The 12,500-nt window shown below is 32.7% G+C and overlaps 1 protein-coding gene across 3 annotated transcripts in view; it reads right to left on the bottom strand.

Moving 5' to 3' along the window:
• Positions 1-12,500, bottom strand: part of ZCCHC7 (zinc finger CCHC-type containing 7) — a 246,688-nt gene that overhangs the window by 21,149 nt on the left and 213,039 nt on the right. For all 3 annotated transcript variants that reach the window (XM_034664129.1, XM_011224568.3, XM_002918891.4), the window contains one exon: positions 10,577-10,612. In XM_034664129.1, coding sequence (XP_034520020.1) covers positions 10,577-10,612 — 36 coding nt within the window. The remainder of the gene's footprint in view (positions 1-10,576; positions 10,613-12,500) is intronic.

The following is a 12,500-nucleotide window of genomic DNA, read 5'->3' as shown; positions in this document are numbered from 1 at the left end:
AATCCCCAGAGACTACCTACATAGTGACACAAACGCACAAATTTATGACAGCAACATAAATGCTCTTCTGAAGTAATGTGCAACATTAAGTGAAAATCGTTTCCTGGAAAGATATTATAGGTATCTATATTTTATTTGCCATCTTAAACATATCTGGGTCTTTATGGCCTTATTTTAAAAATGTATTTCCTTTTTATATTTCCTGGTGCAAATGGACTGCATAAATAAGCAATGTGCTATGAGGCTTCAGACCAGCCGATAAAACCTTTCAATTTTCATGCCAGCTTCTTCTTTTGTAATTCAAATCCGCCTGGAAACTGGCAGCTCTGAAAACTGAAACAAGCACTGCCACAAATACCTTGTAATGCTATCGACCTTGTCTGCCCATGCAGTGAGAAAGGGGGATGCGTATGTGTCTGCAGCCATCCAGATAACACAACTCATTTTTGGGGGGGGGTTGGGGTGGGGATAACAGAAGCCAGCCCCAGACTGTGCACCAAAAGCAGTCATTACCAGGCGCGCTGGAGAATAAGTCTCTTCAAAATACACAGTGCATTTAAAAACCACATATGAGGCTGAGCCACTGCTGTCATTACCAATTTTAATTTAGCTCCTTCAGTTTGCCAGCCAGATAAACTCTTTAGTGCTGTTTTTTAATCTATTTGCCACATTTTATGTTTAAGATTATAGTAATATGGACGGGAGAAGGAATCACTTTTAGGGGAAATAAAGAAATAGATCCGCTTATCAGCGCCCATCAGAAAGTTCATTAATCAGCCAGGCTTTGTGCCCTCTAAATTGAAAGGTTAAATAATCCTCTCAGGAATATTTCTCGGCCCCTCCGCCAATTGTCCGGAGAGGAGCTGCCATTCATAGCACGCGGGATCGGTGACAGGGTATCTTACCACTGTTTGGACCCCAAACAATGATGGACAAATGGCCTGGTTTACAAAGAACCTTTTAGTACATGGATGGAAAAGGACCACAAGCTTTGAAGCAGGGTGGAGGGATAAGGAGGGAATGAAGACAGGATGTGGGGGGAAGGGACAGAAAAGAATACGTACATGTGTGAACCCTTGGATATTTTATCTGAATATTTACTGGGGTGGACTATAAAACACAGAAACCACATTAATATACATCTTCCAACTGTATGACGTGCTTAACATATTCAAATTTGCTTAAATATTTTGCATACAACTGTATAGAAACCATCACTGAAAATTTGTAGAATAACAGAGCTGTGGCTCTATTACATTTATTAGCTAAAACACAGAGGATTCAAATAAACACCAAGATTTTCATTTTTACTATAACTCCACATGACTTACAACACAGAGCATTCCCCCTCCAGATGTAACCGTGCTTATTCGCCTGAAATGGTCTTAACCAACAGTCACAAAGGCAGGGAATTCCACAGCTGTAAGGGCTTGTCTAAAGAGGGGAGAGTAATGCTTTTTTTGCTTTTACAATATGCCGTATCTTAGCTCCTGCTTGTCTTAAAATAAAGAACAAACATGGACTAGGAATGCTCTTTGAAAGAATACAAATCACAGGCACTGAGAAAATGCTTAATTTTGTGTTGCATTTTTTTTGCTGTGCCTCTAAGAGAATACAAGTGGGAATCTGTAAGAGTGACCAGGCTCTTACACCTGAGCACCTTGCTGTGAAATCAGGCTGGTTTCTGGCATCAGTCATGTGAAGGCATGAAGCAGTTTCAGCTGAAATACAAAAAAACTGATACGCTATTTTGTTTCCTTCCTCATCTGATTAACATAAATCCTCTACCCCTAGCAGAAGGTATTATAATTGGTATATGTGTATGTGTGTGTGTGAGAATTATTAAATTTCATATTATTCTCAAGATTTATGTAATTTCATTTGCTTATGACAGATAACTATATTCAGATGACACTGAAGTTACCATTTAAGAACTGAACGTTTATAACATATATTAATTATATTTTTCAAATGATACCATTGTATCTTTATATGGTACATATATTACATAGTCATTTTCGTTAGGATAAGAAGTAGCCTAAATATTTTTGTGATCTACCTCTTAAATGTCTTTACAATGATTTTTAGGCAAACCAAATTAAGAAAATAATCTAAATTTGCTACATTTAAAAGTTACCTACATTTCTAGAAAAGACACAGATAAAAAATAAGAAAATTAAAAGTGAGGTAAATATTTTTGTTAACAAAAGACAGTGCTTGTGAGTATTTTAATTTCAGTTAACTTTAAGAAGGAAACATTTTTAGGAGACGGAAAGTAACGAGGTCATTATGAATCTCCTCATCTCAGGCAAACAACAGTCTGATAATGTGAGTCTGGGCTATTAGTCCAGAGGCCATTTCTACAGGTGTGAAGCATGTATGGACTTGCTTTACTGGAGCTCACAGAGTGCTGAATACGAGCTATGTGCTAGGTATTGTGCCAAGTACTTTACATTTATTATCTCGTTGCATACTTAAAGCAAGAAAGTACTATCCCCATTTTTTAGATGAAGAGACCAAGGATCTTAGAAGCCAAATATTTTACTAGGTTTGACCATCTAAGTAAATTAAAAAGCCAGAATTTGACCCAATGTCTGATCCCAAAGCTGGCATTCTTTTCTCCACAATGACCAAAAAAAATTCCCAGTAATTCCCTCATAAATAAGTCTGCTGCTCCAAATCAATTTTATAGCATGTTTTTAAAGGACTTCAGTAAAATGAGAAGGAAATATGGCATAGTTATAAATAAAGGAAACAGGAGAGATCCAAGAAAGAAAAAATTGAGATTTTACTATATAAACAAAGCTAATGAACAATCCAAAATTTAGTTCCCCTAATTGAAAAGAAATGTGGGGGTAATCCACAAATGCATGCAAAGAACCATATTTATGTAAAATTGGTATTTATAGACATGGGTACGTTAGAAAGTTATAAAGATGACTTTGTAATCCATCTAAATAGATTTGGCTTCATGTGACTTTTGAAAAAAGGAATGAAAATAATGTGGTACCTTCATTACCAACTGATTCATACACATGAATTCTTTTTACAAAGCTGATATGAATTTCTGAACATTCCCATGGAAAAATTCCTGTTTTGCAATGTGATCTACCAGTGTACTGGCACACCAATTAAGGCAAAAGTCTATTTTAATTCCAAAGATATATAAAAAAATTTTTTTGGTTAAATGGTTTCTAAATATGTAGCATTTTTCTTCATATAATATTTTTGATATTTCAAAAAAAACCAAGGATATTAGTTTTGGATGACCATTGCTGAGTTCAAAATAGCTGAAAGAAAATTTTACTACAAATGTACAAAACCAGTAACTCTCCTGACTTTCTTGTATGTGGGGATCAAATGAATTTCAAGTCTAAAATCTGATTGATTTTATCAAAAATTCAGTAACTTTTAGTCATTTAAGAGATTTTGCTTTTAAAATCTTTAAACTTAATTCAATTTAAGATTACTAATACAGTTTATACCATAACAGAAAATGTAACACTAGTTCAGAGAGATTGTTCATGTCAACAAGGCAAGGGGTTCTTTCAGAAGTCTTTCCCTGCAGATTATTCAAATGATTGACCAAAACCCTTAAAGGTTATGGTTGATCATGACTGTGAGTAACTAAGTAATTCCTAAATACTTAAGACCTGTTAGGAATTACTGTAATCTACCATGTCATTTACATGCATGACTACTAAAAGGAATGTTTAATACAAATATCATTGGTCCAGTATACTTTATCTACTGTTACTCTTGCACTGAAATGTCCAGAGAAGATTACGACAAACTCAATCAGCTGGAATATATTTATTTAAGGAATGGCATGAATGACCTGTTCAAAATACATATGAAAAATAATCACTTAAAAATGCTAACATTATTCTACGTAATACTTCTATTCTCTTTATGTGTGGCTAACATGACAAAGAATAGGCATCATTCAACACTTCAGGTTTTTAAACTATAATTTATTATATAATTTAGTGTTAAGCTGGATTTTAAACATTGTCAGGCTACCTGTTTATATTCATTTTTGTTACAACAGGAGCCCTACTTAAAAGTGTAGAGTTGTAAGTAAAAAAACAACGTAGTTTTATTTGCGATTATATGAATAATGTATGTGCTTCTTAAGGAGAAGAAAAGACTTTAAAAATGTTATATATTAAAATTATAAATATTTAGAAATAGAATTTAATTGCCATGGAATGTAAGTATTAAGAAGAAATTGCCCCTATGATGACTATTAATTCCTTTGTAAGTAAAGGTGAATGTACCTAGAGAACAGGAAAGGGCAGTAAAAAGTTCAAATGTAATCTGCATCCTTTTATTATCCTCAGGAGAAACCTTTGCCAACAGAAAAGAAAAAGTCCATAATAAGTATTCCCTTAAATTTTTAAAACAGAAGTAAAACTTGAAGCCCATATAGTAAATATGTAAGTCCTAAATGTAGTGGTGTTTGCCCCCAGCTACTAAGAGGCAGACAAAAAGGCACAGGGACTTTTTTCTCAAATAAAAAAAGCTGTTTATAGTAGAGCTTCAGGTTCAATTAATTTATTACTTAACAACATGTGCTACCTAAAAAATGCCACGATGATGGGTGACTAGGACATATCTTCAGATATTTAGAAGATGGCAAAAACACAACTGCATCTAGGCCAAAACATAATTTATAATGAATCATTTATAAATCGTGTGAATGCTGCATACTTTTCATTGCGTGATTATCTGAAACACAACTTTATAAGAGAATTAATGTCATAAAGCACTTGATATTATTTAAATATCTTAACACAAGAGAAAAAACCTACTCAAAATATGCCATATTGATTTCTCATTTAAAACAAATTAATTTTTGCATAAAAATACTGAAAGTCAAAAAAGTTGGAAATTCTCTCTGAAGGGGATGACACCTCAGTATTTCTTAGAAAAGAAGAACATATGAAGGCTCTCCTATGTGTGTCAATAAATAAATAATAAATAAATGTCCAAATCTAAGTTTTATTCTATTCCCATTCATTAATAAGTTTGTGTACCTACAATGTCTAAATTTCTGAGGAAACACTGTGAGAGGAAAAATAACATGTGCATTTATAATCCACAATGTTCACTTTTTTCCTCTTCCTTTCACAGAAGCTTTAGAAAATTGCTTTTTGATGATTTGGCAAATTGTATTTATTTTTAAATGAATCTCATTTATTGAGATTGATAATTCCAGGTTTCATTTGCTCTGAAATTGCATTTTCCAATTGCTTCCAATGATAAGTTCTAGAAAAATGTGGTCCAACATGCCAGTGAAATAAAGATTAAAAAAAAAAAAAACAACAAACTCAGTTGACCTACTCTGTAAATGTAGTAATTACATTTTATACTAAATTCTAAAAATGATGAGATTGAAGTAAAAAAACTGCTAGCAAAATGTTGACACTAAATACTTTAAGAACAAGGTGAGTATTTAAAGAAATACAAAGTATTCACATAAATTTTCCATCTGAAAAATATTTTAAAATTTTAGTCACTGTCCAAATGTATTTTCTATCTCTGCTATATATGGAGTATTAGAAAATAGTCATCAGTGCTCATTCAGAAATTCTTTTTATTCCGACACTAAGTAACTTGAAACATAAAGCATTCTGACTTATTTTGTAGTACTACAATGGGAAGACAGCCTTGAGGTACTACAAAATAGTTGTGCGCCTTCTGAATCATCAGAGTGTGATTACACTCACCTCAGCAGTATTTCAGTATTAAGGGCATTTTCAATGAAAACTAAATCTCTGAAAATTTGACAGAGAGGTAATATCTCAATAGCAACATTTAACCAATCAAAACATTGAAACAGCAATACCAGATCTTGAGGGGGGAAAATCCCGACAATGAAAACAAAGAGTATTCCTGGTTCTTGAGGAAGTCGGCAAAGTGAACTACCTACCAAAATAAGAGCTTCCAAGATGAGTTTGTAAAGTGTTAGTTTATGATGATCTGTATGCTAGGCCTCCAGATATGGTACCAAAGGAAAGTTGATTTAAATTTTCCAAAATAGAGTGAGGCCTAGTTCTCACTCTATTCTGGAGTTATTTAACACTTAAAAAAACAGTATGCAACCAGTTCTATTTTCTCAAACACACAGATGGAAAAGGACCTATCACTTGATATCTACTGTGGATGGGGTTCTTGTCGGTTTTGCACTTCTGCTTATGTAGCCAAAGAGCTCTCAAAAAAAGATTCAGGATTCCCAACATATATTCAATTAAGAGAGAAAGAGGTATTCGCCACCCCCTCTCCCCCCAAGAAAAGATTCTGGCTTGGCCCTGGCTGATTTCTGGAAACTTTTAATTTTTCATTTTAAGTTATTTTTAAAAATCCACTTCAGTGTTAGGCAGTTAGAAAACTGTTACCAATCCTATCTTATATCACAATTCCAGGATAAAGACTTTTGGATACCTTTAGCCTTACAACCAAATTCCACTTTGTTATTTCTCTCTCTTGGACTACAAAGCATAGCTCTAGAGTTGAATTTAAATCTGTTCACATTTAGGGTTACCTACTGTGTGGTACGGCATAAGATGCTTTAGAGTAACATTCTCATTTAGTGTAAAACCCTCATTTTTGTACTGTGAAAACCCAGAAAACACATTTCTAAATTGATGTTTCCATATAAGGAGAGAAAATGGAGGAGCAAAATGAAATGAAATTGTTAATTATGGTCCATAAGATACACTCTGGCATTCAACTAGTTCAGGTAAGACATTATTACTACCAAACTCTGGTCACCAGGTTTTTCCTAGGCTAGACAGGAAGGCAAAGAAATCCTACTCCTCCCCATTTCCCTGACAGCAAGTATTTTACTTTTTGAAGTGCGAATTCTAGGCATTCCGAACACTATATATAAAGAAACATTTAAAAGGTATTTCTTACAAAAAGGTTACATTTGCTTCCTATTTAAACTTTTAGTTAAAAAGGTAGTAGGTTGTAACATATTTTAACAATGCACACAAAGAAATCTAGGCGCAAACTTAAACATAAAAGATGTATTGTCCTTTTTGATTCTTAACACACACAGCCCTCAAATAGCAAACTCCTAGTTACTTTTTTAAAAGTAAGAAGATTAAAAACAAGATTAACAAAATGTCCAAAGCATGTCAAATTATAGCCTCTACTAGTTAAAAATTCTGTTGGTTGTAAAACTCTGTTGGTGGCCATTTTGGCCTAGGATTTTTAATATAAATGAGACTAGAAATGACAGGGAATGGGGGAAGGGACTTTCCTTCTTGAATAGTTAAAGAGGGAAAATTTTATCTAGAATGAGTTATCTGAAAGATGAAAAAGAATATTCAAAGTCAGGCTTTACCAAAATCTGAAAATATAACAGAAATTAAAATACAAGAAGAGTGCTATAGTATTGAAGATTTAAAAAACTTCACAAACATTTCTGAAGGAGTAAATACATAAACTATTTGGCAAAATTATTTAATTGCTAAATAAAAATCATATATTTTTCTTTTTCCCATGCAGGGTTCCAAAGTGATCATCTAAAGTCATTAAATTATATGACATAATTTTATAGTCATTAAAATATACCAAGAAAAATGACATAGCTAAATTAGTTGTTATAATATGCACACATAATATACATATATATCTATATGGATATACATGCAGTATCTTTTTAGAGTTTTATTGGCATGTACCCTTTAGAATGATGGTCTTAGTTATTTTTAATGTAGTGAAATCCAGTCAAGTTTGGTTAAAAAGCTGTCCATTTCAGGTTCTATTCAGATACAAGTTGTTAAGGAGGCTTTATTTTTATCTCATTTAATTGCTGAAAACAGTGAACATTTCCCTTCTTTAATTTTCTTCTTACTTTATTTATTTTTAAAGATTTTATTTATTTATTTGACAGAGATAGAGACAGCCAGCGAGAGAGGGTACACAGCAGGGGAGTGGGAGAGGAAGAAGCAGGCTCCCAGAGGAAGAGCCTGACGTGGGGCTCGATCCCAGAACTCCGGGATCACGCCCTGAGCCGAAGGCAGACAGACGCTTAATGACTGAGCCACCCAGGCGCCCCGAAATTTTCTTCTTACTTTAGAATGTGTTTTAACAAATTTTTGATTTGGAACATTTTGCAAGTCCACTTATACTAATCAAATGCACCATCTTTCTAGTGTATTTGAGAAATAATGCCCTATTTAGCCTACAGGCTTTTTTTTTTTTTTTTTAAAGAAAGAAAGCAATTCCTAAATAGACCTTAAATTATAGTTGCTAAACTTTAGGCTGTGTAAATGTCCTTCTAGTCTTACTGATAAAAAGCAGATAAAAACAACTGAAAAGTTCTCAAATGTAAACATTTCCAAACCGGATATACTAATCAACTTATTCCCCCAAAAGCACAGTTCATTTTGGGTAAGAAATAGACACTTTTTCGATTAAAAAAAGAAATTAATCAATGATTAAATGCAGAAATTTCCAGAGTTTTAAGAAGACCGGTTTAATGGAATATACAGTGGCAATTCTAACCCAGGCTTCATTACTTGGTCATTGCTGAGTGATGCCATATTCACATGTGAGGGCTACTATAAGTCAATAGATGGCAGTCCATCGCCTAGTAAAAGGGCTGAAGATGATGAAACTCACCATGCATCTTGCTTTTATTCAAGATTAAATATTGCTTAATTACACACATTTGGATTTGCCTATATACATAATTAATTGCCTATTTTATTTTAGATGGATTGATACATATATACATGTTTATAAATGTACTAGTTTACCATTTATATTTGCATAATAAAGTAATTCTAAATTACTAAGTGTTAAACCTGACAATTAGAAATTGTGTTACCTACAATATTATTTTGAAAAATTAATCAGAATTCCAGGTTGAGAACAATGGGTTTTTCAAAATGATTTCGTTATACCTATAAATAGAATATACTGTAACTCCCCAAAAGGTAAATTCATTCTGTTTTCATTTGTTTTTTCCCAACTATTCTTTTCACAATGTTTTTCAAAAGCTATACTATCAAACAAACCTTCAAATATTTCTGTTATATCAAAGACCAATTTCTATCCTTCTATGACAGTTATATAAAAGAACATAGGTGCAAATAATGAAAAGAGTGGCTTTAGAGTAGTACTTGTCACACTTCAAGTTCTCAAGGTTGGAATTCTCTAACTTAGGGGAAAAGGGAAAAGAAATGCAATTGTCAAATCCACTGGACTATTACTTAAATAAAAATACTGATGAAGAAAACTGCTATATAGTTACAAAAAGTGACTATGATCTTGAAAAATATATTGGATTTCAATCAAGTTTAGGCTATAAGGATTTTACTAGAGTATGTTAGGACAAGAACAATTGCTACATAAGTATAAACATAATATATCCATGAGTTACAGCTGTAACATATGTGTGTTAACTATACATAACAGTGTGTGTATTTTGGTATAACACTAAATATTTTAACAAAACCCAGTTTGGGACTGAAGGATAGTTGAGGAATTACAGCTTTCTACTGAGAATCTTTACATAAATTAAACAGTGAAAACAGAATATGAGAACATATTCTTCATGAAAACATATATTATTCCTTGCATCTTGGGCCTGTGATAGACATACTGGTAGATTAAGTCACTTGGTTTATTTTTTATTTCTACAAGAGGAGAGCAATAAGAGGACACGTTTTTGTAAAACTTTGTCCTTTCTAATTTTACTACCTGTCTTCCTATAACCAAAACCTTTTTGAAATGTTAACCTTAAGGAACAGCTTTTATTACATTGTTATAACTATCTAACTCTAAGAATAATTTTTATTGTTGTGTCTTGCTCAGTGTAGCACATTTAGTATATTAAAAAATGACTACTAGGGCTATGGTGAATTGTTGAAATTATTTAAGCTGAATGTTAAAAACTAACTAACTTCATAATACTGAGCACTAGCCAACTGATTTCATAGTAAATTATGTTTTCTACTTCTACTTAGCCTAAATTCACAATAGAAGGAAACCAGATAATTGAATAACTTGAATGGTATTAAGCAGATGTTTATACATTTTGAATAAGTCAAGAGGAGCTTAAGGATATGACAGCTGAATTGTCCTATATGAAAGATACACTGAGCTTTTTTTAGTTTCATTAAAAAATATGTGCAAAAATTTCAATAAAGCCAGAAAAATGATTATGGAAGATATTATGGACTGTATGCTTATGGACTGTAGATAATACAACACTTTAAAGACACTGGGTTACTATTATTTTTTTATGGCTCCTAGCATACTTTTCCCCTTTAATTTAATGAATGTAGTCTAGGAAGACTGAGATACCATGATGTAATCATTAAATGATGTGAGTAATAAAAAAACAATCAAAATCTTTCCAGAACAGGAAGATAGAGAATAGACTGGTGGGCAGGGGAGAAGAGAAAAAGTATATTATTGCTTTCTCAGTGCAAAAACTCTTCAGATGTTTATTATCTTCCAGGAGAAGATGCTTGTCTATATTTTATGGTCAGCAGTTCAGAGAAGGATAAATAGGCTAGGTCTTGGGGAAAATAAAAAAGGTGTTTCTACTCACCGTTAGGTGATACTGCCTCCAGATTTCTGGGCAAGCCTGGAAAATAAAAATATTGATCAGCTGGGAGCATGAAACAAGGTACTTTACAGCCTGTTGGTTTTGGCATAACCCAGCATCCACCGGTGTCGGTCACAGGAAAATAAGAAGCTTAACAGAAAGGGTCTGCATTTCAGCTTCAAAAACCTGGCTAGACAGTTTAATTGAATTTTACACTGGTTTAACACACTCCCTGCCATTGTCAGAAAGCCAGTAACAAAGTTTTCTCTCTCTTTTTTTCTTTTCAGGTTAGAAGTTTTGGGGAACTAAGATGTGATTAAGAGCCATAACTCAGTTAAACTGATAAATGAACAGCAGTGGTCAAAATCAATAAGACTCACTAAGTACACCTTTTAAGAGAACATTTTGAACCTTGGTAGTATGATTAAAAAAAAAACAACCCCACAATTTAATAGCAACTGCTTTAAAGAAGACTTCACTGTGGTTATATATTTCTGATGTCTGTTGCCATCCTTTACCTAATCACTTGCTGCTAACCTTCAATACTCTGTGAAATAGAGTAAAAGAGAATTAAAACAAAACAAAACAAAAAAACCACCTCAAGAATCCGAAGTCCATGTCTTTTCCTTTAAAAGTCGTCTTCTCTATCTGTACGTTTGTAGGCAAATAACTTAAAAAAAACAATAAGCCCTCAATAATTTTGTAAAAGATGGATTTACTGAAGCTAGACTAGGCAACAAACACACACAAGCAACAAATAGCAGCAGCAACAACAAAAACCAGTTAGGAGACATTTTCTTATGGATATAAATACAAATCTTCTTTCCTTATACTTAAATTAGGACTCTGTTAGGGAAACACTTTCTAACCAAGTTCTTATATTTTATTGGTCTGCCATCTTCTGAGAAAAAGAATGGTTGATGACAGAAAGTATTTTTTAATTATATTACAGCAATAATTAAAATATATTAAACCAAGCTAAGTAAATGGCAGTTCTTAAAGTAAATGTGAATGTACAGCTTTTGTTTAAAAATGTGTGTATACACACCCCCATATGTATATATGCACACATATGCATGCCTAAAATTAGAATGAGTTGAGCATTTTTTAAGCCTTTATTATCTTTGACATACGCTCTGAAACAATTCTTTACCTATTTGTCACTCCTCTTTCATTTATTTTTCAGGGTAGTGATAAAACTAATGATGATAATTCATACAAGCTAAAGATATGGGTATGGTAATAATTCAGAAAATAATTTTTGAATGGCAAAACCTCTACTGATTATATCATCATAACTGATTAGACAAAAAAAAGAGTAGATAGTTCTAATTACACTGAAAATTTTAGCCACCATGCATTTTAAGCTTAACTATCCTATGTCATTTTCTAAAGAAAGGTGTGTAAATTAGACTATTGAGTGGTCGGCTTTCCAATTCAAATGTCATATACATGCAAACTAAAGTGTCTGACTAAAAAAAGCCACTTGTGTACAATGATTTCTGGATGAACAACAATGATCAAAAGGAAACTATTTTTAAGAAGTAAAAAGTAGCTTTAGAAGGCAAAGATTATGTCAGGCACCAAATAACAGCCACAAACTTGTAGGTCACAAAGATTCTCAATAAAACATATATATATATATTTGTTTTAATAAGCATATTTACACACAAAGATTTAATGTACAATATACCTTTAAATATTCATTTCCTACCTTCTATCATAAGCTTTTTGCTGTGTATATATAATTTGAGTTGGATTACTATAGAGATAAGCAAGCAGTTATTTATACATTAGTTATGGATAGTTCTTGATTACCACAATGTCCTCAGAATAATACGGTTGAAAAATCGCAATCACTGAATTGTCATACACTGGCAGAATGCCACTCTACCATGTGACCTTTTCTTGTGTTGCACAGCAATTT

Source organism: Ailuropoda melanoleuca, chromosome 7 (genome assembly GCF_002007445.2).
Source record: "Ailuropoda melanoleuca isolate Jingjing chromosome 7, ASM200744v2, whole genome shotgun sequence".
NCBI lineage: Eukaryota > Metazoa > Chordata > Mammalia > Carnivora > Ursidae > Ailuropoda > Ailuropoda melanoleuca.
Note: the sequence above shows the minus strand (reverse complement) of the source record. Positions and strands in the feature narration are given on the sequence as shown.